We start from the raw sequence: 22,259 nt of genomic DNA on the forward strand, positions 1-22,259 counted from the left end.
TGCATGTATGATGTGTATGCATAAATGTTTTGTATAGGAGCAGACGGGCATTAGGGCAGTTGTGCCATCTAATTTTATTTATTTTTAGTGGCACCCGCACTAAATTGCACCCCCAGAATCCCGCCCCTTCATACTCACCCGCCAACCAAGAGCCCCACGGATGCACACAAACACGCCCGAACCAAAACTACAACTCCCAGCATGTAGGACCATAACCTAAACTGTAGAACTATAAAGTGCAACATGCTGGGAGTTGTAGTTTTGGTTCGGGTCAGCTGCAGAGCTATAGGCTGCATCAGGGCATCCTGGGAGTTGTAGTTACTAACTGTAATTCCCAGTATTCCTTGACACAGACTATGGCTCTGCAGCTGACACGAACCAAAACTACAACTCGAAGCATGTTACACAATAACCTTAACTGTACTACTATACAGTGCAACATGCTGCAACACCCACACAACCATAGGCTGTATCAGGGCATGCTGGGAGTTGTAGTTATCTAGTAACTAAATGCAACTTCCAGCATTTTCTGACACAAAATGCACCATATAAACTGGAGAAGCAGAACACCCCCCTCCCCCCAGTAACACAGAAGTCCCTATTGAGACTGAAAAAAAGTGATTAAAATATTGTAAAAAGTGTGTATACATGTGAATAAGCCCCTTTCCTAATAAAAGTTTCCAATTTTCTTTAAATAAAAATAATGTACAAAAATAAACATAAGTGTTATCGCTACATGTGAAAATGTCCAGACTATTAAAATATAATGTTAATTAAACCGTACGGTGAACGGTGTAAATGTAAATAATAGTCCAGAATTGTTCATTTTTGGTCACTTCATATGAAATTTTTTTTATAAGGTGATCAAAAAGTTGCATCTAGACTTATCTGGGCTTGTCTCGGGTGTAAGAGGAGCTACAGCTCTCCCACCGCTAATATCCTGACATACTGCGATCACCTATTAACCCATTAGATTACCGCTGTCAGCAGTGTCTAAAGGATCTTATATCCATCCCTGGTGGTCTAGTGGGGGGGATCAGACTATTTTGGTGAAAATTATTTTATCTGCCAGGACAAGTGGATTTTCTTGAGGGACAAGTAGATTGTGTTCCGCTTTAGTCCCTTGGACAAGTAGTTTTTTTTTTTTATTTCCACACCCCTGATCTAGTACAAATTGATTGTCTAAAAATCCAAAGCTACATTATTCTAATATCCTCAAATGACAACTTTGTAATACATAGCTATGCTTTTTATACTAACGCTTTCTGGGTGTGCTAGATACATAAGTAGGTACTATGCACATATTCAACTATATATACCATACAGGTTAAACGGTCAACAGTTCATACATTTTTGGTAGCTTTGTTGTAGAAATGACTAACCGCACCTATGAAACATTTTAAAGGCTTAGTATAGGTAAAATGTAAAAACACTTTTTGGTCTATTGCAGAGACAGAGGAGCTAGGTCAAACTCCTGTAAATTCCTGGACAATCCTAACATACACACATTTCCCTTTATAATGCAGTATTGTACATAAAAATAATATCTATGCAATATTTAATGGCAGTAGCCATACAACCTACAGGGCTCGCATACAACTACTTAGAAGAACAGCCTTTCAGCCCCCACCTTCAGTTACATAACTTTACCGGTGCTTATTCAATGTACATCTATCAGCCCTGTACAATTTTTTTTTTTTTTTTTTACAACAAAAAATAAATAAAAATACAATAAAAACTAACGTTAAAAAAGCTGTGTGGCTTTAAAATAAAGAAATTGATCCAAAGTTAGGCTAGGTTCACACTGCCGTTTGCATCTGACCAGTTAAGGGACAGATTTTTTTTTTTTTAGCAGATCGGACCCTGAAATGGGGCAGATGCAAAGGACTACTGCCAGGTCCCGGCAGCCCCCATTCACGTAAATAGGGTCTGTCTGTGACCCAAAAATTTTACAGGAATTTAGCCGAGAGAAAAAAATAAAAAAATAGTGCTTGCACAGTTTTGTCCTCCGGTAAACTTGACGGAACTGCTGACAGAGCTCCACCAAACAGCTTGACGGCAGTGTGAACAAGGCCTTAGGCATGCTCTCAATCCTTGGCAAATTCCTGAATTCCTGTAAAATGTAGCTTCTTTATTTAGAAAAAGAAAAGCTGCTGGTATGTTGCCAATATGTCACAAAGTAGACTGATGTGTTTCCATCATTTCTAAGTTCTTAGTCATAGTGGCCCAGATTTACCAAACTGTGTGAGAAAAAAAAATAGCGCGGTTTTCCCTCAGCAACCCATCACAGCTCAGCTAACGAGCTCTGGTAAAGTGAAACCTGAGCTGTGATTGGTTGCTGTGTCTCTCCAGTTTTATTCTTAATCCAAATTAAAGCGGCACCTCCGAATTCCTGCTCTGAATGGGTGCCAGCCCTTAGACCTCGGTGCTCCGGTCCGTTTTTCAATAGGATAGATGCAGGCAGCACACCAATAATTGTGCTAAATCAAAGTGCTTTTATTCCAAGGAACAATTATTCTCTTTCCTTTTTTTGTATTACAGATCAACTAAGATGCTACATTCCGGACAAGCAGCCCTTATAAGAGACACAAAAAAAGAGGACCAAAGCCAAGAACCGCAAATATTTTTTTAGTCTAATGGTTATTTTTTTAACATAATGATTTTTCACTTTTTTCACCATCATAGTGACAGCGCCCGAAACATATAATGGATAACTACTCATATTTCTGATATAGTGTCTTAAACTCCCACAGGTACACCCTGGTATGAATGGAATTTGCGTGAAGGGTAGCTGTTTGACACCTCTGTACACAAAATACAGCCTGGTGTATACCCCCGATCAACAGAAGGTGAGGATTCACTTGGTTTGAGTGGGATATGCGTTCTCTGGGGTCCTATGGATTCTAGGAGACGCACCCAGGACTGTCTTTAAATAACAGAGTGCAGTGTCTAAGCCCCGTAAATGTGATATGACAGCAGGGTGATACCGTGGAGGATTATATATAATTTTAGTAACGTACTTTGCCAGTACCTTACAATTAAATGCAATCTATAATTACCCTTATTAAAGATGGCGCTTTTGGATCACTAGCTGCTACTGAACATGCGCTGGGTGCCACGGAGCTTGGCCGCGCTGCATACGTCACACCGGACTGATAGTCTAAGTGGTTTCCATAACTACGGGACGCTGTCACTGTGATTGGTTGAACTCCGGGAAACCGGAAGTAAGTCCCGGCGTCCCATGTGAGACTCGGGCTTGCGGTATATGGCGCGCTTATTAGCAGGTCAGTGGAGACGGGACTGCTTGACCCGGTAATGTTTTTAATTGTTACACTACATCACTTTTGACACCTACATAGATAACACGTTTATCTTATTTCTTATGAATATTAGAGATTGGACATAAAATGTATGTTTATCACAGTATAATACACTGTTTGGATTGTATAAATTATGTATTATATGAGAAATTTTTCACCTTATTTCCATGTCAGAATGTCATGTGATTTGTAAATGATTGTGATGTCACAGATTGGGGAGTGTATTTAAACCCCACATATATCACTTGTAAATCACTTGAAAATGGCGGTGTGAGATCGCCGAAACGTTGTCTTGTTCCTTGGAATAAAAGCACTTTGATTTAGCACAATTATTGGTGTGCTGCCTGCATCTATCCAGTTTTATTCTTACACAGTTTGATAAATATGGACCATCGTGTGAATAAACTTATGCATACACAATAATCCCCAATCCAAAAGCTCATGTAATTAGCTAAATATCACCTGTTAGTTATTAAAGGAGTAGTCCAGTGGTGATTCAGTGGTGAGCAACTTATCCCCTATCCTAAGGATAGGGGATAAGTTGCAGATCGCGGGGGGTCCGACCCCTGGGGCCCCCCGCGATCTCCTGTACGGAGCCCCGACAGCCCGCTGGAAGGGGGCGTGTCGACCTCCGGACTAGGCGGCGGCCGACACGCCCCCTCAATACAACTCTATGGCAGAGCCGAAGCGCTGCCTTCGGCAATCTCCGGCTCTGCCATAGAGATGTATTGAGGGGGCGTGTCGGCCGCCGCTTCGTGCGGGGGTCGACACCCGCTATCTCGGCGGAGAGCCGGGGCCCCGTACAGAGAGATCGCAGGGGGCCCCAGCGGTCGGACCCCCCGCGATCTCAAACTTATCCCCTATCCTTAGGATAGGGGATAAGTTTTTCACCACTGGACTACCCCTTTAAAACACTACTGAAACTATTGAACCCAACCCATTGTAACTTGAGGGACCACTATTTGTGTATGTGTGTAACAATCTTAATTGGTTCCAGGACGACCATTGTATGTTGAATCCATTGTATGTTGAGACCAGAACTCTATGGAAACCTGGTAATTGGTTCTAAAGGCAACAAAATGTCATCTAAAAATAGGAAAAAGTGAGAATTAAAGAAAAATAAGTAGATAACTAATATAGATAAAGCACATCCTTACATATAAAAGTAAGAAAGATCTGCTGGGAGCTGTAAATCACTGTCTGTCAGTGTTCCCCAAGCAGGGAGCCTCCAGCTGTTGCAAAACTACAACTCCCAGCATGCCCGGACAACCTTTGGCTGTCCGGGCATACTGGGAGTTGTAGTTTTGCAACAGCTGGGGGCACCCTGCTTGGGAAACACTGGTCTATGTAGAGGACAGGAGCTTCTTCAGGGTCCTGTACAGGTAAAGTGTACAGAACATGTAATACCTCCCTGTACTGTAGGGGGCGCTACCAGTGCATACACTTCAGTAATACAGGTGTTTTACCAGTGAAATGTCCATTCTGATTGGTCGGTTCTTCCAGTCATTGACACGTTTCACAGATCTGGACTGTCTGTACATTGTATGTTGAGTTTGGTTTCAACATACAATGGTCTAGAATAGACCATTGTATGTTGAAACTATTGTATGTTGAGGCCATTGTAAGTTGAGGGATCACTGTATACAGCAAGGACGGGTTAACACTACTGAATCCGCAGCTGGAAAAATTCCATCCGGAGACTCCTGGTGTGACTGCACAGACAATGGCACCCTGATAGACGTCAATGTCCGCAGCATGGATTCAGTCAGATTTCCAGATGGAAATTCCACCCACACAACTCTGTAGTGTGAATGACTGAACAAGAAACCTATTCACCTATTCACATTTTACCCTCAAAACTGGGTAAGAGCAAAAGTGGAGTGATTTTCCCACAACAACCAATCACATTACCAGATCTTGTTAGCTGAGCTGTGATTGGCTGCTGTGGGAAAATTACTATATTTTCTCTCACACAGTTTGATAAATCTGACCATATATGCGTTTTTACAAAAAAAACATGGTTGTACATAAGACTTGCAAGGGAAACAAGAAAAATGTGCCAGTCTATTTTGGGTTGTATCTACAAGATGCTATCTCCTTGTAATCTATAGATTTCTTTACAAAAAAAAGAATATTAAGGGAATTAGCCAAGGATCCATTGTTTTTCTACTGTGGTGTAGTTAAGCCAACACCTTGTGACATTCCCAGACACACATGCCTGGACTTTGCATTATTGTGGTAGGGTAAGATTTACTAGTTATGTTTAAAGTGTTTACTGCAACCTATTTACAGAGAGGTCCAACCGCTGGGCCCCCCTCAATCGACCGTACAGGGAGCCGGCACGGCCACGGGTTTGCAAGGCTAATGCTCATGTTGTCGACCTCACTAAGAGTGCCGGGGCCCACGTACAGGAGATCGCGGGGGTTGCAGCATTTGGCCCCCCGGTGATCAGATAGGGGATAAGTTATATTAGGCAGCAGGAATCCTTTAACAGAATACCCACAAACAACAGATAAGACATTTAAAGTTACATTTTAAGTTGTTTGTAGACTATGTAAAGACATCAAAATAAGGAGTTGTCCAAAATAAGTAGAAAAAAAATATCAAAATCTAACCAGTCAAAATAAATAAATAAAACAATCAGTCTGAAAATGAAGTGAGGAAAGGTTTATGAACACGTGTGCGGTGATCTTGGCCACAAAGTACAGCTTTATTAAAAGGCATTTTGCACAAAAGCTATCGACAACTATACCGGCTTGTCTCAAGATATATATATAGCCATTAGACTTGAAGACATGCTACCTGTTTTATCTGAAATGAAATGACATGACTATCGTGGTAACTATACACAGAAAAGTCAAGCAAAATCAAAAGCCTTTTCTGCGGTAGTTACAATGGGTCATACTTACAGCAACAGAAGCCCACTGCCATGCAAAACAGTGACTGGTTGGCATCTGATCATGTGAGCGACAGCAGCCAATAAAAACAAAGCAAGCAGAAGACAAAGCACCACCAATCAATGACAGTTGCCACAAACACCACCCACTCCAACACAACTTATAGCTCAATAACAATTACCGCAATCTACCAAAGAGGGTCTAGGTCTAGAATAATCTGATGAACTACTAAGAATACCAGCAGTCCGTACACTGACAATTCAGCTTCAAGCTGACAGGCCAAATCATGTCTGACAGTGTGGATGGTAGACTGCTCAACAACCAGTCAGGCTCTCAGCTTTACACATAAAGAAGGGGCAATTTGATGCCATATTTATTTGATTAAACGCAGACAGGGGCCCCTTTATAGCAGCTGAAATGATAACTAAATGGACCATAAGTTTTACACAAATAAAATAAATATGACTTCTCTCAAGAATCCAGTAGCATCAAATATTAACATTGAGGGACATTTATCATGGTTGCTTTGGTAAGCACGTTCTGTAGGCATTATTTTTTTTCTTTGGTTTTGCTTATGTGCGACATATTTATTAGGGATGCACCGATATATCGGCGGCCGATACATATCGGCCGAAAATAGCTGTTTCGGGGAAATGCCGAAACAACTAAAAATGTGCCGATAATGGCCCACCTCCCCTGCCCGCCCACAGCACAAGTTACAAACACTGCCAGTGGCAGAGGCACTCGTGGGTGGTGCAGGGGGGTCGGCTGCAACATCTGGGGGGGGGAGATAGGAATACTTCTTTTTATGTGCCCGGGCCGGCTCCCGTGTGTGGCTGCAGGCGGGGACCGGCCAGAGCATATAAAACCTAATACTGTATACTAAAAACCAGGGCGCCTCCAGCTGTTGTGAAACTACAACTCCCAGCATGCCCGGACCGGCAAAGTCTGTCCGAGCATGCTGGGAGTTGTAGTTTCACAACAGCTGGAGGCCCCCTGGTTTTTAGTATTAGTTTTTATATGCTCTGGCCGGCCCCCGCCTGCAGCCACACACGGGAGCCGGCCCGGGCACATAAAAAGAAGTATTCCTAATCCTATCCTGGACATCCCTGTGTCCGGAAAAATCTTTTCGGAACATAAGGATATCCGCCGGTCACTCACCATTCCCCGGCGTCCTCCCGCGATCCTCCTTCGGTCCTTCGCCTCTATGGTCGTACGCACGGGACGTCACTGACGTCCCGTGCGTACAACCATAGAGACGCAGGAGGACCGCAGGATCGTCGCAGGAGAACGCATGCTGGCCGGGGCCGGGTAAGTGACTGCGTCATCTTCTTCAGTGTTCCGGTCACCGCTCCTCCGGTCCCGGCACCTACTGCTATGGTCCTTAGGCCATAGCAGTAGATGTGACCCCGGGCAGGAGGAGCGGTGACCGGATCACTGTGGGGGCAGCAGTACAGACATACAGCCTCCAGCCATACACTGTATATGGCTGGAAGCTGTATGTCTGTGGGGTGGGGGGGAAGCTGCCTACTATTGTGGGGGAGCTGCCTAATATTGTTGGGGGGGGAGCTGCCTAATATTGTTGGGGGGGGAGCTGCCTAATATTGTTGGGGGGCACCTGTATACAAATGGGGGGGGGGAGCTGCCTAATATTGTGGGGGGGAGCTGCCTAATATTGTGGGGGGGGAGCTGCCTAATATTGTGGGGGGGGAGCTGCCTAATATTGTTGGGCGGGAGCTGCCTAATATTGTGGGGGGGGAGCTGCCTAATATTGTGGGGGGGGATCTGCCTAATATTGTTGGGGTGGGAGCTGCCTACAAATGGGGGGGAGCTGCCTAATATTGTGGGGGGGAGCTGCCTAATATTGTGGGGGGGGAGCTGCCTAATATTGTTGGGCGGGAGCTGCCTAATATTGTGGGGGGGGGAGCTGCCTAATATTGTGGGGGGGGAGCTGCCTAATATTGTTGGGGGGGGAGCTGCCTAATATTGTTGGGGGGGGATCTGCCTAATATTGTTGGGGGGGGAGCTGCCTACAAATGGGGGGGAGCTGCCTAATATTGTGGGGGGGAGCTGCCTAATATTGTGGGGGGGAGCTGCCTAATATTGTGGGGGGGGGGAGCTGCCTAATATTGTGGGGGGGGGGGAGCTGCCTAATATTGTGGGGGGGGGGGAGCTGCCTAATATTGTGTGGGGGGGGGGGGGGGAGCTGCCTAATATTGTGGGGGGGGGGAGCTGCCTACTATTGTGGGGGGGGGGGGCTGCCTACTATTGTGGGGGGGGAGCTGCCTACTATTGTGGGGGGGGAGCTGCCTACTATTGTGGGGGGGGGAGCTGCCTACTATTGTGGGGGGGGGAGCTGCCTACTATTGTGGGGGGGGGAGCTGCCTACTATTGTGGGGGGGGGAGCTGCCTACTATTGTGGGGGGGGAGCTGCCTACTATTGTGGGGGGGGAGCTGCCTACTATTGTGGGGGGGGGGGAGCTGCCTACTATTGTGGGGGGGGGGGAGCTGCCTACTATTGTGGGGGGGGGGGAGCTGCCTACTATTGTGGGGGGGGAGCTGCCTACTATTGTGGGGGGGGAGCTGCCTACTATTGTGGGGGGGGGAGCTGCCTACTATTGTGGGGGGGGAGCTGCCTACTATTGTGGGGGGGGGGGGAGCTGACTACTAATGTGGGGGGGGGGGGGAGCTGACTACTATTGTGGGGGGGGGGAGCTGACTACTATTGTGGGGGGGGAGCTGCCTACTATTGTGGGGGGGGGAGCTGCCCACTATTGTGGGGGGGGGAGCTGCCCACTATTGTGGGGGGGGGAGCTGCCTACTATTGTGGGGGGGAGCTGCCTACTATTGTGGGGGGGAGCTGCCTACTATTGTGGGGGGGAGCTGCCTACTATTGTGGGGGGGAGCTGCCTACTATTGTGGGGGGGAGCTGCCTACTATTGTGGGGGGGGGAGCTGCCTACTATTGTGGGGGGGGGAGCTGCCTACTATTGTGGGGGGGGGAGCTGCCTACTATTGTGGGGGGGGGAGCTGCCTACTATTGTGGGGGGGGAGCTGCCTACTATTGTGGGGGGGGGAGCTGCCTACTATTGTGGGGGGGGGAGCTGCCTACTATTGTGGGGGGGGGAGCTGCCTACTATTGTGGGGGGGGGAGCTGCCTACTATTGTGGGGGGGGAGCTGCCTACTATTGTGGGGGGGAGCTGCCTACTATTGTGGGGGGGGAGCTGCCTAATATTGTGGGGGGGGAGCTGCCTAATATTGTGGGGGGGGGATCTGCCTAATATTGTTGGGGGGGGGAGCTGCCTACAAATGGGGGGGAGCTGCCTAATATTGTGGGGGGGAGCTGCCTAATATTGTGGGGGGGGAGCTGCCTAATATTGTGGGGGGGGAGCTGCCTAATATTGTTGGGCGGGAGCTGCCTAATATTGTGGGGGGGGGAGCTGCCTAATATTGTTGGGGGGGGAGCTGCCTAATATTGTTGGGGGGGGATCTGCCTAATATTGTTGGGGGGGGAGCTGCCTACAAATGGGGGGGAGCTGCCTAATATTGTGGGGGGGAGCTGCCTAATATTGTGGGGGGGGGGGAGCTGCCTAATATTGTGGGGGGGGGGAGCTGCCTAATATTGTGTGGGGGGGGGGGAGCTGCCTACTATTGTGGGGGGAGCCGCCTACTATTGTGGGGGGGAGCCGCCTACTATTGTGGGGGGGAGCCGCCTACTATTGTGGGGGGGAGCCGCCTACTATTGTGGGGGGGAGCCGCCTACTATTGTGGGGGGGAGCCGCCTACTATTGTGGGGGGGAGCCGCCTACTATTGTGGGGGGGAGCCGCCTACTATTGTGGGGGGGAGCCGCCTACTATTGTGGGGGGGAGCCGCCTACTATTGTGGGGGAGCCGCCTACTATTGTGGGGGAGCCGCCTACTATTGTGGGGGAGCCGCCTACTATTGTGGGGGAGCCGCCTACTATTGTGGGGGAGCCGCCTACTATTGTGGGGGAGCCGCCTACTATTGTGGGGGAGCCGCCTACTATTGTGGGGGAGCCGCCTACTATTGTGGGGGAGCCGCCTACTATTGTGGGGGAGCCGCCTACTATTGTGGGGCAGCCGCCTACTATTGTGGGGCAGCCGCCTACTATTGTGGGGCAGCCGCCTACTATTGTGGGGGAGCCGCCTACTATTGTGGGGGAGCCGCCTACTATTGTGGGGGAGCCGCCTACTATTGTGGGGGAGCCGCCTACTATTGTGGGGGGAGCCGCCTACTATTGTGGGGGGAGCCGCCTACTATTGTGGGGGGAGCCGCCTACTATTGTGGGGGGAGCCGCCTACTATTGTGGGGGGAGCCGCCTACTATTGTGGGGGGAGCCGCCTACTATTGTGGGGGGAGCCGCCTACTATTGTGGGGGGAGCCGCCTACTATTGTGGGGGGAGCCGCCTACTATTGTGGGGGGAGCCGCCTACTATTGTGGGGGGAGCCGCCTACTATTGTGGGGGGAGCCGCCTACTATTGTGGGGGGAGCCGCCTACTATTGTGGGGGGAGCCGCCTACTATTGTGGGGGGAGCCGCCTACTATTGTGGGGGGAGCCGCCTACTATTGTGGGGGGAGCCGCCTACTATTGTGGGGGGAGCCGCCTACTATTGTGGGGGGAGCCGCCTACTATTGTGGGGGGAGCCGCCTACTATCGTGGGGGGAGCCGCCTACTATCGTGGGGGGAGCCGCCTACTATTGTGGGGGGAGCCGCCTACTATTGTGGGGGGAGCCGCCTACTATTGTGGGGGGAGCCGCCTACTATTGTGGGGGGAGCCGCCTACTATTGTGGGGGAGCCGCCTACTATTGTGGGGGAGCCGCCTACTATTGTGGGGGAGCCGCCTACTATTGTGGGGGAGCCGCCTACTATTGTGGGGGAGCCGCCTACTATTGTGGGGGAGCCGCCTACTATTGTGGGGGAGCCGCCTACTATTGTGGGGGAGCCGCCTACTATTGTGGGGGAGCCGCCTACTATTGTGGGGGAGCCGCCTACTATTGTGGGGGAGCCGCCTATTAATGTGGGGGAATTCCCGACCTAATGTGGGGGAGCTGGCAATCTAATGTGGGGGAATCTAATGAGCGGAGCACTGCATTTTACCAGAAGACGGGGAGAAGTCATTTTCGGTTTCGGTATCGGTTTCGGCCGGACATTTTTTTTTATTTCGGTTTCATTTCGGTTCTAAAATTTCCATTTCGGTGCACCTCTAATATTTATCATACTATCACAGGGGGTTGATAAATTTAGCACACATAAGCAAAAACCAATAAATGACTTCAGAACAGCACTTTGTAAGCCCACCAAGAAAAATGTGCGATATTTACATACATACTGATACCAAACTGATACCAAACATGGACCCGGCATACCACAGGACTACAACTCCCAGCATGCCCTTACAGTAAGGGCATGCAGGGAGTCGTAGTCATGCAGCGGGGGCTAGTGAAAAGCTTGTCAACCTCCCCCACTGCAGGACTACAATTTCCAGCATGTCCTTACAGCAAGAGCATACTGGGGCGGGTGACAAGCACATCGACCGCCCCCGCTACAGGACTAGAACTCCCAGCATGTCCTTACTGCAAGGGCAAGCTGGGAGTTGTAGTCGTGCAGCAGGAGAAGGTGACAAGCTTGTCACCCACTCCCATCGCAGGACTACAACTTCCAGCATGCCCTTGCAGTAAGGACATGCTGGGAGTAGCGGGGGCAGGTGACAAGCTTGTTACCCGCCCCAGGACTACAACTCCCAGCATGTCCTTACTGTGAGGCCAGGATGGGTGTTGTAGTAGTGTGGCACGGGCGGGTGACAAGCTTGTCAACTGCCCGCACATCTTCCGCCCGACCACATTGCACCGCTACAACTCCAAGCATGCCCTTACAGTAAGGACTTGCTGGGAGTTGTTGTCGTGTGGCACTGTCAGGAGATGTGTGGGCAGGTGACAAGCTTATCACCCGCGCCGCACCACTATAACTCCCAGCATGCCCTTACAGTAAGCACATGCTGGAAGTTGTAGTTGCATGGCGCGGGCAGGTGACAAGGAAGCCAGGGATGTGGGCAGCTTGTGCTCTGCTCGCTGGCTTCCCAGCGGGGCAATGTAACTTCCTATTTCCCTCTGGCAGCTGTGATTGTGCAGGAGGTCTGGACCAATCACAGGTCTGCCTGGGAAATATGAAATTACATTGCTGTCACTTCACTCCCCAGCCACCCGACCGCATCTATCACCTGGCCACTAGCTGTTGTAACTAACTCCAGGCATGTCCTGACTGTAAGGGAATGCTGGGAGTTGTAGTTATGTAATACCAAGCGAGGATGATAGATGAAGGCGGGTGGCCAGGGAGCGGAGCTGTGACTTTTTTAAAAATTGCTGTCAAGTTTGTAAGCCAGGTCTGTGTTTACACTTGTGACTTTTTGAAGGGGTTTTGCGATTTTTATTTGCTTAAGTGCGACTTTCCCAATGATAAATTCCTGACCACTGCAAAGTGGAAATTGCTTAGGTAGGGCTGATTGGTATTTTTTGCTTACGCACAAAAGTCACACAAAAAATTGCTTAGGCACACGTGCAACTTTTGTAAGCCAAAAAATATATAAAAAAAATAAAAATAAATAAAAAACGCTTAAATCCCTTGATAAATGTCCCTCATTGACTCTGTATTAATGCTTTATGATACAAATAAAAATATAAACTGAAACAAGTCACACAAAACCAACACTTTACAATTAGAAAACTATATCTTAAAACAAATTTAAAAAAAATATGTAAAAAGCATGAAGGGGGATCTGTTGCTATAAAATAAACTGTGCATTTGTCTCAAGTGATAAGGAGAAATGAGATGGACACAAAGAATATGGAATGAAGGCTTCAAACAATGAACCCCACACACACAAAGTATAAACGTTACCGGCGTCAGACGGATCGGTGTATGTAACTGCATGACAATTCTGAGCGTTTCAGCTAGCATGCTGCGGAGTTCTCCTGAGTAGCAATAAACAGCATCGATCTTGGGCCACCAGTCCAGTGCAGACTTCAGGAGTAAAACAGGAAAGATAAAAAGTTGGTTATATTTTTTTTAAAGCAGGTCACCCCCCCAACATAGGATTCTAGAATCCATATCTACTAGCGATGGCTTCACATCATGTTTTCTTACATCCGACAATCAGATTGTAAAATTGGTTGAAAAAGATCTGGTATCCCCGCATGCATCAATGTCCAATTAAAATATACTGTTTATTATCCCGCATGGAGAATGGCATAAACGTTAAAAAAAATATCAAACACTGGAATTGATGATTTTTGGTGACATCGCATGATCAGAATTATTTTTTATTTTTTTTAAGCGATCAAACAGTTCAATCAAAAACAAAAACGATACAGATAAAAACTACAGATCACAGCGCAAACAATTTGCCCTCATACTGCCCTGTATATGGAAAAATTTGAAAGTTATAGGAGGTCAGAATAGGGCTTTGAGTTTTTTGTTTAAGCAGTACAATAAGAGAAAAGCATGTAAACATGGGTATTATTTTAATTGTATTGACCCGCAGTATAGGAAAATGGCAGTTTTAAAGTGCACTGCGTAAAAAATTTACCCCTCCCCCAAAGTTACAAAATTGCGTTTTTCTTTTTAATTTACCAACACAAAGAATATTTTCGAGTTGCGTTATACATTTTATGGTACAAAGTACAATTGGTTGCGCATATGTGGATGTAAAAAAAGTTATGCCTCCTAGAAGGCGAGGAGAAAATCCAAAAATACAAAAATGAATTTGTCTGTGTCTTTAAGGCCAGAATGGGTTATGTACTTAAGGAGTTAATGTTATGAAAAATGGATGCAACTATTGTCAGGTTTTGAATCCAGTTACAATATCATGGTCAACCACAATTTTTCACCCAACCAAAAACCTGATGCAAACTTAAATCAAACAAAATCTGATGCATGTTTTGAATACAATTTTTCTTTCAAAGTCTATGGATACAACTAGTATTCTAGTCAAATGTAAAAATCGTGATGTAAACCCAGCCTAAGGAGAATTATTAAATAAATAAAAACACACCACACATTGGAAACAAGTCTAGTTGCTCAATCTCTGAATTGATTCCAGCAATGAAAACGTGAAATCTGGCCCATGTGCCTGCGCAGACTATGGTATCAGCTGTCATTGATGACAGTTCGCAGGCTGCTGAGTCAGTGCTATTGAATACAATGGTGTGAGCATTCTGCCTGCAAGAATCTGGTAAGAGTGCTTCTTGTCGGGTCCTATTACTCTAAAAGCTTCCTTACAGGGAGATCATTGACGCAGCTTCGGAAACTGCAGGAGACTGAATTCCAATACTCATTCTAGCACTGCAGATCACCAGTTTTAGCATATGCAATACACAACACTGATTGTCCATTTTTTAGATAAATTATATATTTTTTCTACATGTAGAAGATGTAAAACATACAAAAAAAGGTTTATGTAAAACTCTAAAAGAATAATCCTATGTCATGTGCCAGTAGCAATGCTTCAGTCTAAATTAAGATTTAAAGGGGTACTCCACCCCTAGACATCTTATCCCCTATCCAAAGGATAGGGGATAAGATGTCTGATCGCAGGGGTCCCGCCGCAATATAGCATCCAGCACCCACCTGTATCTGCTTCCAGCAGCGCTGGAGGTTCTGAAGAGCGTGACGTTATGACTCAGACTTGCATTGAAGGGGCGGGGCGTGACATCACACGGGGGCTGAGTCATAACGTCACGCTCTTCAGAACCTCCAGCGCTGCTGGAAGCAGATACAGGTGGGTGCTGGATGCTATATTGCGGCGGGACCCCTGCGATCAGACATCTTATCCCCTATCCTTTGGAAAGGGGATAAGATGTCTAGGGGTGGAGTACCCCTTTAAAGCCAATATTTGTGGTCCGTGAATGAGAACATTGGTACATTTAGAGGAAGCAAACTTTGTAGAGTTCACTGTTTTCCAACCAGTGTGTCTCCAGCTGTAGCAATACTACCACTTCAAGCATGTCTGGATTAAAATCTGTCCATGCATGCTGAGAGTTGTAGTTATAACAGCTAAAGGCTCACTGGTTGGGAAACACTGATATAGCTAGTCACACTCTGGCTGGAGAAGAGGAAATAGCAACCAATCTAGGCAATGATTTCAGAGCTAAACCGTCTGCGCTCCAGACAGAAGTGTTGTCAGTCACTCACAGCAAGCTAGCTAGATATAGAGAATTTACTGGCTTCAAAAATCAATAATTTACGTGATACCATCAATTGCGCAAAAATGTGTTACTTTTCTTGTGGACCTGCTCTGCTTTCACCACTTTACAATAAGTCAGAGTATGACAGAAAAGAGGCATGGTCAGAATGGTCTGCCAAATTTACTATGAATTGTGCCAGTTAAATGGCATATAGCAGCTGCAAAAATAAACAGCAGCTGGAGTTAACTTAAAGGGGTACTCCGCTGCTCAGCATTTGGAACAAACTGTTCCAAATGCTGGAGCTGGCAGCTCGTGACGTCATAGCCCCGCCCCCTCAATGAAGGTCTATGGGATGGGACGTGATGTCATGAGGGGACAGGGTGTGGCATCAAGAGCTCCAGCATTCAGAAGATCAGTGTGTGATAAATCGGGCTTTGTAAATTCCCCCCAAAGAACATAATAAAATGGTTTAACTTTTCAGTAATAACACACACAGTACATTATTCATAATACAAGATTAGCAGAAATAGTTATGATCTTAGGGAAATACTTACATTTGTGATAATTCTGTGCAAAGAGTTAACTAACACATAATGAAATGTTGAAGGCGAGGACTGTGCCAAGCAGATCTGTTAAGGAAATGAACACTTAGAAATAAGAAATCAACAATTACACAGATCATACATTTTACAATTTTAAAATCTTACATTAGATTTATATGAGGGGACATTTGAATCATTTTAAAGCATGGTCAAACAAGGCTGTTACAGCTTTACCTTCCAGCAATCACTGGGTTCCTTTAACCCCATGGGGACGGAGCCCATTATGACCATAAGGACGGGAGCATTTTTTTCAAATCTGACCTCTATCACTTTATGCATTAATAACTCTGGGATGCTTTTACTTATAAATTTGATTCTGCGATTTTTTTTCGTGACATATTCTACTTTATGTTGGTGGTAAATTTTCATCGATCCCTGCATCATTTCTTGGGGAAAAATTCCAAAATTTAAGGAAAAATTTTAAAATTTTAAAATTTTTCTAACTTTGAAACTCTCTGCTTGTAAGGAAAAGGGAAATCCCAAATAAATTATATATTGATTCACATATACAATATGTCTACTTTATATTTGCATCATAAAGTTGCCATGTTTTTACTTTTTGAAGACATTAGAGGGCTTAAAAGTTCAGCAGCAAGTTTCCATTTTTCACAAAAATTTCAAAATCAGAATTTTTCAGGGACCATTTAAAGGGGTTCTCTGGTGCTTCCACATCTCTTCCCCTATCCAAAGGATAGGGGACAAGATGCCTGATCGCAGGAGTCCCGCCGCTGGAGACCCCAGGGATCATGCACGCGGCACCCCGTTTGTAATCAGTCCCCGGAGCGTGTTCGCTCCGGGTCTGATTACAGGCGACCACCGGGCCGCGGCATGTGACGTCACAAACGGGGTGCCGCGTGCAAGATCCTGGGGGTACCCAGCGTCAGGACTCCCGCGATCAGGCATCTTATCCCCTATCCTTTGGATAGGGGAAAAGATGTGTAAGCACCAGAGAACCCATTTAAGTTTAGAAGTGAATTTGAGGGTCTTTATGTTGCAAATCCCCTATGATGGACCCAATTATGAAAACTGCACTTGTCAAAGTATTCAAAATGACATTAAAAAGTTTGTTAACCCTTTAGGTGTTTCACAGGAATAGCAGCAAAATGGAGGAGAAAAATAAAAATCTAAATTTTTTACACCAACATGTTATTGTATCCCCATTGTTTTCAATTTCACAAGGGTAAAAAGGCCCCCCAAAACTTGTAATTAATTTTCTCTCGAGTAAGGAAATACCTCATATGTGGATGTAAAGTGCTCTGTGGGTGCACTAGAGGGCTCAGAAGGGAAGGAGAGACCATGGGATTTTGGAGAGCGAGTTTTGCTGAAATGGTTTTTGAGGGGCATGTCACATTTAGGAAGCCCCCATGATGTCAGAACAGTAAAAAAAAAAAAAAACACATGGCACACTATTTTGGAAACTACACCCCTCAAGGAACATAACAAGGGGTAAATCGAGTCATTATATACCACAGGTGATTGACGAACTTTCATTTCATTTCAAGTCTGACTTGAAAATGAAAAATTAGATTTTTAAACACTAAAATGCTGGTGTTATCTCAAACTTTTCATTTTCACAAGGAGTAATAGGAGAAAATCCCTCCCAAAATTTGTAAACCCATTTCTCTTGAGTAAGGAAATACCCAATATGTGGATGTAAAGTGTTCTGTGGGTGCACTAGAGGGCTCAGAAGGGAAGGAGCCATATTTGGCTTTTGGAGAGTGAATTTTGCTGAAATGGTTAGTGTAGTGTATTCTCAGAGGAGAGGGAGCGCCATTGGGCTTTTGGAGAGAAAATTAGGCTGGAATTAAAAGCCATGTGTGTTTACAAAGCCCCCAGTGGTCCCAGAACAGTGGACCTCCCCCACATGTGACCCCCCATTTTGGAAACTACACTCCTCATGTAATGTAATAAGGGGTACAGTGAGCATTTACACCCCACAGGTGTCTGACACTGCAGCCTCCTCCACCGCTAGACTTTCTGGCCGCACTCCTCCTGCTGCAGCCAGTCCGTGTAATCCGGCCATGCTACCAGTGGCTCTTCACCTCCCCAATAAAAAAATAAAAAAACATGCTGTGCAAGCAAATGTACAGCCAACTTCAGACAGCTGACTGCCCCCGCTGTTTCTGTATCGAATAGCTCAGTCTACTATGTCAAATAAATGGAACTCCCATGTACAGTGCTCGAATGGAGGCAAAATTAGACTATTTTGGCTCTGGTCAGGTAATAGGGGCCCATAGAAAAATGTATCTTAAACACTGGGAGCTTTCCCAGCACATAAGGTAAACATACAATGCAAACCCTATGTGAAAGGGGGCTTACATAATTGGTCAGTTTAGATTTTATTGTATAGTAGTAAATACGGGGCTGGACAGAATAACACTGTCATTGTATAGACAATGAAAATGTTCCATCAATGCACCCCTGCAATAAAATTATAGGAATATCAAAAATGTAAATAAAATATTTAATATTCTGCTGTTTAGGTTCTAAAGTTTACAACCTTTCTTCCCTGTGTGACAAACATATTTGTTCTATTAACCGATCTATGAAGCGATAGCATATTGATAGAATGTCATTTTATTATCGGTGGGGTCGGACCCCTTCCACCCCACCAATCATGAGGATTAAGGTGATGTAACATTGCTGCAGCAGCGCAGTGTTTATTTCTGATTTTTCTCTGCATAGTGGCACTTCTCAAAAATTGTAGGGAACTGCAGCAGTACACACTATGGTATCTTTATGCTAAGATCCCATGTGCAGCAGGTGAAAATATCCCCACAGACATTCAGCACAGTGCCCCGATTTAACTGTTTGAACAATTATTAGACTTTAATGAAGAGTCATGCAGAACAGGATCGTGGGGACCCAGGACATGCAAATATGTGGGGATCACAAAAGTTGGACCCCCTACATATTGTTGATATTTACCGACGTGCCATAAACAGGTGAAGTGGGACAAACCCTTAAATAGGGCCAGCAAAATGCTCCATTTAGTTTGGGTGGTCTTAAAGAATGAAGTAGTACAATATTACCCTGAGAGGTTTAGGGGGAAGCTGGGACATGTGAGCTATACTATATATATATATATACACTATATATTCACTGATTACAAAATAAAGAAAGAAAATAGGACTCCATGTCAAACTTACTTTGAAATGCTGGTTGTTGTGAGGATTGATCCTAAAGCAAGAAACAAGGCAGTCGATCATGAGATCCACATCTGCATTCTGATTTCCTGCACCTCTAGAGAAAGGCTTGCTGGGATTGAACAGCAAATTCTAATAGGAAAAGAAGTACATGTTAATCATTTTAAATACAATAATAAAGTAGTCTATAATGACTGAAAATTACCATTTTGTGTACAACATTTCATGATACCTTACTGGATTAATTGTAAAAGGGTTAAACAGATCTAAGTGATCCAGTGTTAATGCAACAACAAAAAAAAAAATTTAGTAGCCTAAAAATGCGCAATTTTACACTTTTCAGAGTAGAAGTTTGTGCATATTTAGCCATAATGAAGGCTATAAAGGACTCCTCTCTCAGAATATACAGTAGTTCACCTTTTTTTACCAAAGCTTTTCATGTGAAAACACAGAAGACTGACACTTTGCTAATGAGTACACAGTCTGTGTGTGTTTTATGTTGTGTCCCCTCAAAGTAACGCAACACAGCCATTAATGTCTAAACCTTTCCAACAAAAGTAAGTACACCCCTAATTGGAAATGTCCAAATTGGACCCAAAGTATCAATACAATGCCTTAAGTCTCTGTCATGGAGTTTACCATAGTCAGTCACGATTTTCAGTCCGAGTCAAAAATCGGATCCCAAGAGAAAATAACCAGATCGTAGTCACTAGCTGACAACGACAGGGTCCGCAGCCCCATAATAGTTAACGGCTCCGTATCTGTCCGTACCTATCCATGCACAGATACGATTTCAGGCAATTTGGACTTCCAAAATCGTATCTGTGCATCAGAAGGTCAGATGGTGGTGTGAATGCAGCCTAAGTCCCCGATGCCAGGCCACGACACTACCACCACTATGCTTGACAGTAGGCAAGACACATTTGTCTTTGTACTCCTCACCTGGCTGCAGCTGCATGTGCCTGACATTGTCTGAACCAAATAAGTTTATTTTGGTCTCATTAGACCTCAGAACATGGTTCCAGTAATCCATGCGGACGCTCTTATGCTTTATCTTTAGACTAGGCTTCCTTCTGGGATGACAGCCATGCAGACCAATTTGATGCAGTGTGCAGCATATGGCCTGAGCACTGAGAGGTTGACCCTTTACCCCTTCAACCTCTGCAGCAATGCTGGCAGCACTCATGTGTCTATTTATCAAAGACAACCTCTGAATATGAAGCTAAACATGTTATATTAAACTTCTTTTGTCGAGTGGAACCTGTCCTGTGAAACAGCTGTATTGACTTGCCTACCATGCTTCAGCTCAGTTTCAGGGTCTTGGCAATCTTCTTAACCCCTTAAGGACATGTGTTTTGATACTAATTTTGTTTTGATGGGACTTTTTGATCGCTTTTTATAACAAAAAATTCTGGTATAAGAGGCAACCAAAAATGCAGTTCTTGACTTTGGTAATTTTTTATGTTAACGCCATCAACCGTGCAGTTAAATTAACATTATATTTTAATAATTCGGACACTTACACACGCGGGGATACCACATATGTTCATCTTTATTTTTGTTCACATAATTTTATTTTAAAATGGGAAAACTTTTATTAGGGAACATGTTAATTCATATAAACTTAATTTTTTTTTATTTTTTTATTTTTTTTATAAACAAACACTTTCTTCACTATTTTTTAGTCCCCATAGGAGACTATTACATGCAATCTTCAGATTACATACACTGATCAATTCTGCTCCATAAGAGCATTGATCAGTGTTATTTGTGCTTTATTGCTACCCTCTAGAGGCTTCCCTCCATCTATACAGCTGATTGGAACATCATGATTTTCCCACAATGCTCCTGATCAGCTCCACTGACCAGCCGGGTACAGATTTTAGCTTTGTCCTGATCGGCAATGTCCGGCATTAGCCGGGGGTCCTGATCAGCAACGTCCGGAATTAGCCGGAGGAAGGTCCTGATCGGCAATGTCCGGCATCAGCCGGGGGGTTCTGATCAGCAATGTCCAGCATTAGCCGGGATGTCCTGATTGGCAATGTCCGGCATTAGCCAGGGGTCCTGGCTGGTGATAGTAGCCGGGACTATGCCATTTTGATGCGAGCTCAGTTCCTGAGCTTGCTTCATAGCCCTGCTGTGCCGCTGTGCCGTTTGTAAACAGCGATATAGGCAAGGAGTTAAGGAGTACTGTGGTGGAAAACCAAATGTTTTCTAATCAACTGGTGCCAGAAAGTTAAACAGATTTGTAAATTCCTTCTATATACAAATCTTAATCCTCCCAGTACTTATCAGCTGCTGTATGCTACAGAGGAAGTTGTGTATTTTTTTTTTCAGTCTGACCACAATGCTCTCTGCTGCTACTTCTGTCTATGTCAGGAACTGTCCAGAGCCAGGGAGGTTTGCTATGGGGCATTTGCTCCTACTCTGGACAGGCAGGTGGCAGCAGTGGGAACTTCCTCTGGAGCATACAGCAGCTAAAATGTACTGGAAAGATTAAGATTTTTAAATAGAAGTAATTTACAAATCTGTGTACATTTCTGGCGCCAGTTAGTTTGAACACTTTTCCACCGGAGTATCCCTTTAAAGAGAAAAATGGTGACGTGTTCAATGCCTATTTTACTCACTGTATAATAACATGTTTTACCCAAAACTGTATACGTGTAAGTGTATTATGAAGGATCTTATATCTGGAAGAATGTGCACAAAACACAACATGAGCCTGCATGAATGTTCGGGCACCAAGTTACAGTATATTTATTGCTCAGTTAAAGCAGCATTGCAATTTATTTATTTATTTTTCTTTTATAGTGTAGCATAGGCAATATTAGAGAATAATCCAGAGGTGCATGTGCATTCCTGTTGCAGACATAAGTTTTCAGCCATCTTAGTTTCGGATTCAGAGCAGAAATGAATTTGTCATGTTGCCTATATTTCCCATGAATCCTTTGGGTTTGCAGAGAGGAGTGGAGTGTAATCACTGCAATTCACATAATGAGATCAACCTAATCCCCCGACTTCAACAACCTGAATACTAAATAGCCAATACGCATAAGTGGGTTGGGGGTCAGTTCACCTTATGTACAGTTT

At 45.2% G+C, this 22,259-nt stretch overlaps 1 protein-coding gene across 7 annotated transcripts in view; it reads right to left on the bottom strand.

The window, feature by feature from the left end:
- NF1 (neurofibromin 1) overlaps positions 1 to 22,259 on the bottom strand; it is a 241,565-nt gene that overhangs the window by 177,120 nt on the left and 42,186 nt on the right. For all 7 annotated transcript variants that reach the window (XR_008888649.1, XM_056556350.1, XM_056556349.1 and 4 more), the window contains exons 10-12: positions 19,173 to 19,301; positions 15,976 to 16,050; positions 13,137 to 13,259 (exon numbers count right to left, since the gene is read on the bottom strand). Coding sequence is in view for 6 of the 7 variants with exons in the window: in XM_056556350.1 (XP_056412325.1) it covers positions 13,137 to 13,259; positions 15,976 to 16,050; positions 19,173 to 19,301 (327 nt within the window). In the remaining variant the exon portion in view is untranslated. The remainder of the gene's footprint in view (positions 1 to 13,136; positions 13,260 to 15,975; positions 16,051 to 19,172; positions 19,302 to 22,259) is intronic.

Source organism: Hyla sarda, chromosome 2 (assembly GCF_029499605.1).
Source record: "Hyla sarda isolate aHylSar1 chromosome 2, aHylSar1.hap1, whole genome shotgun sequence".
NCBI lineage: Eukaryota > Metazoa > Chordata > Amphibia > Anura > Hylidae > Hyla > Hyla sarda.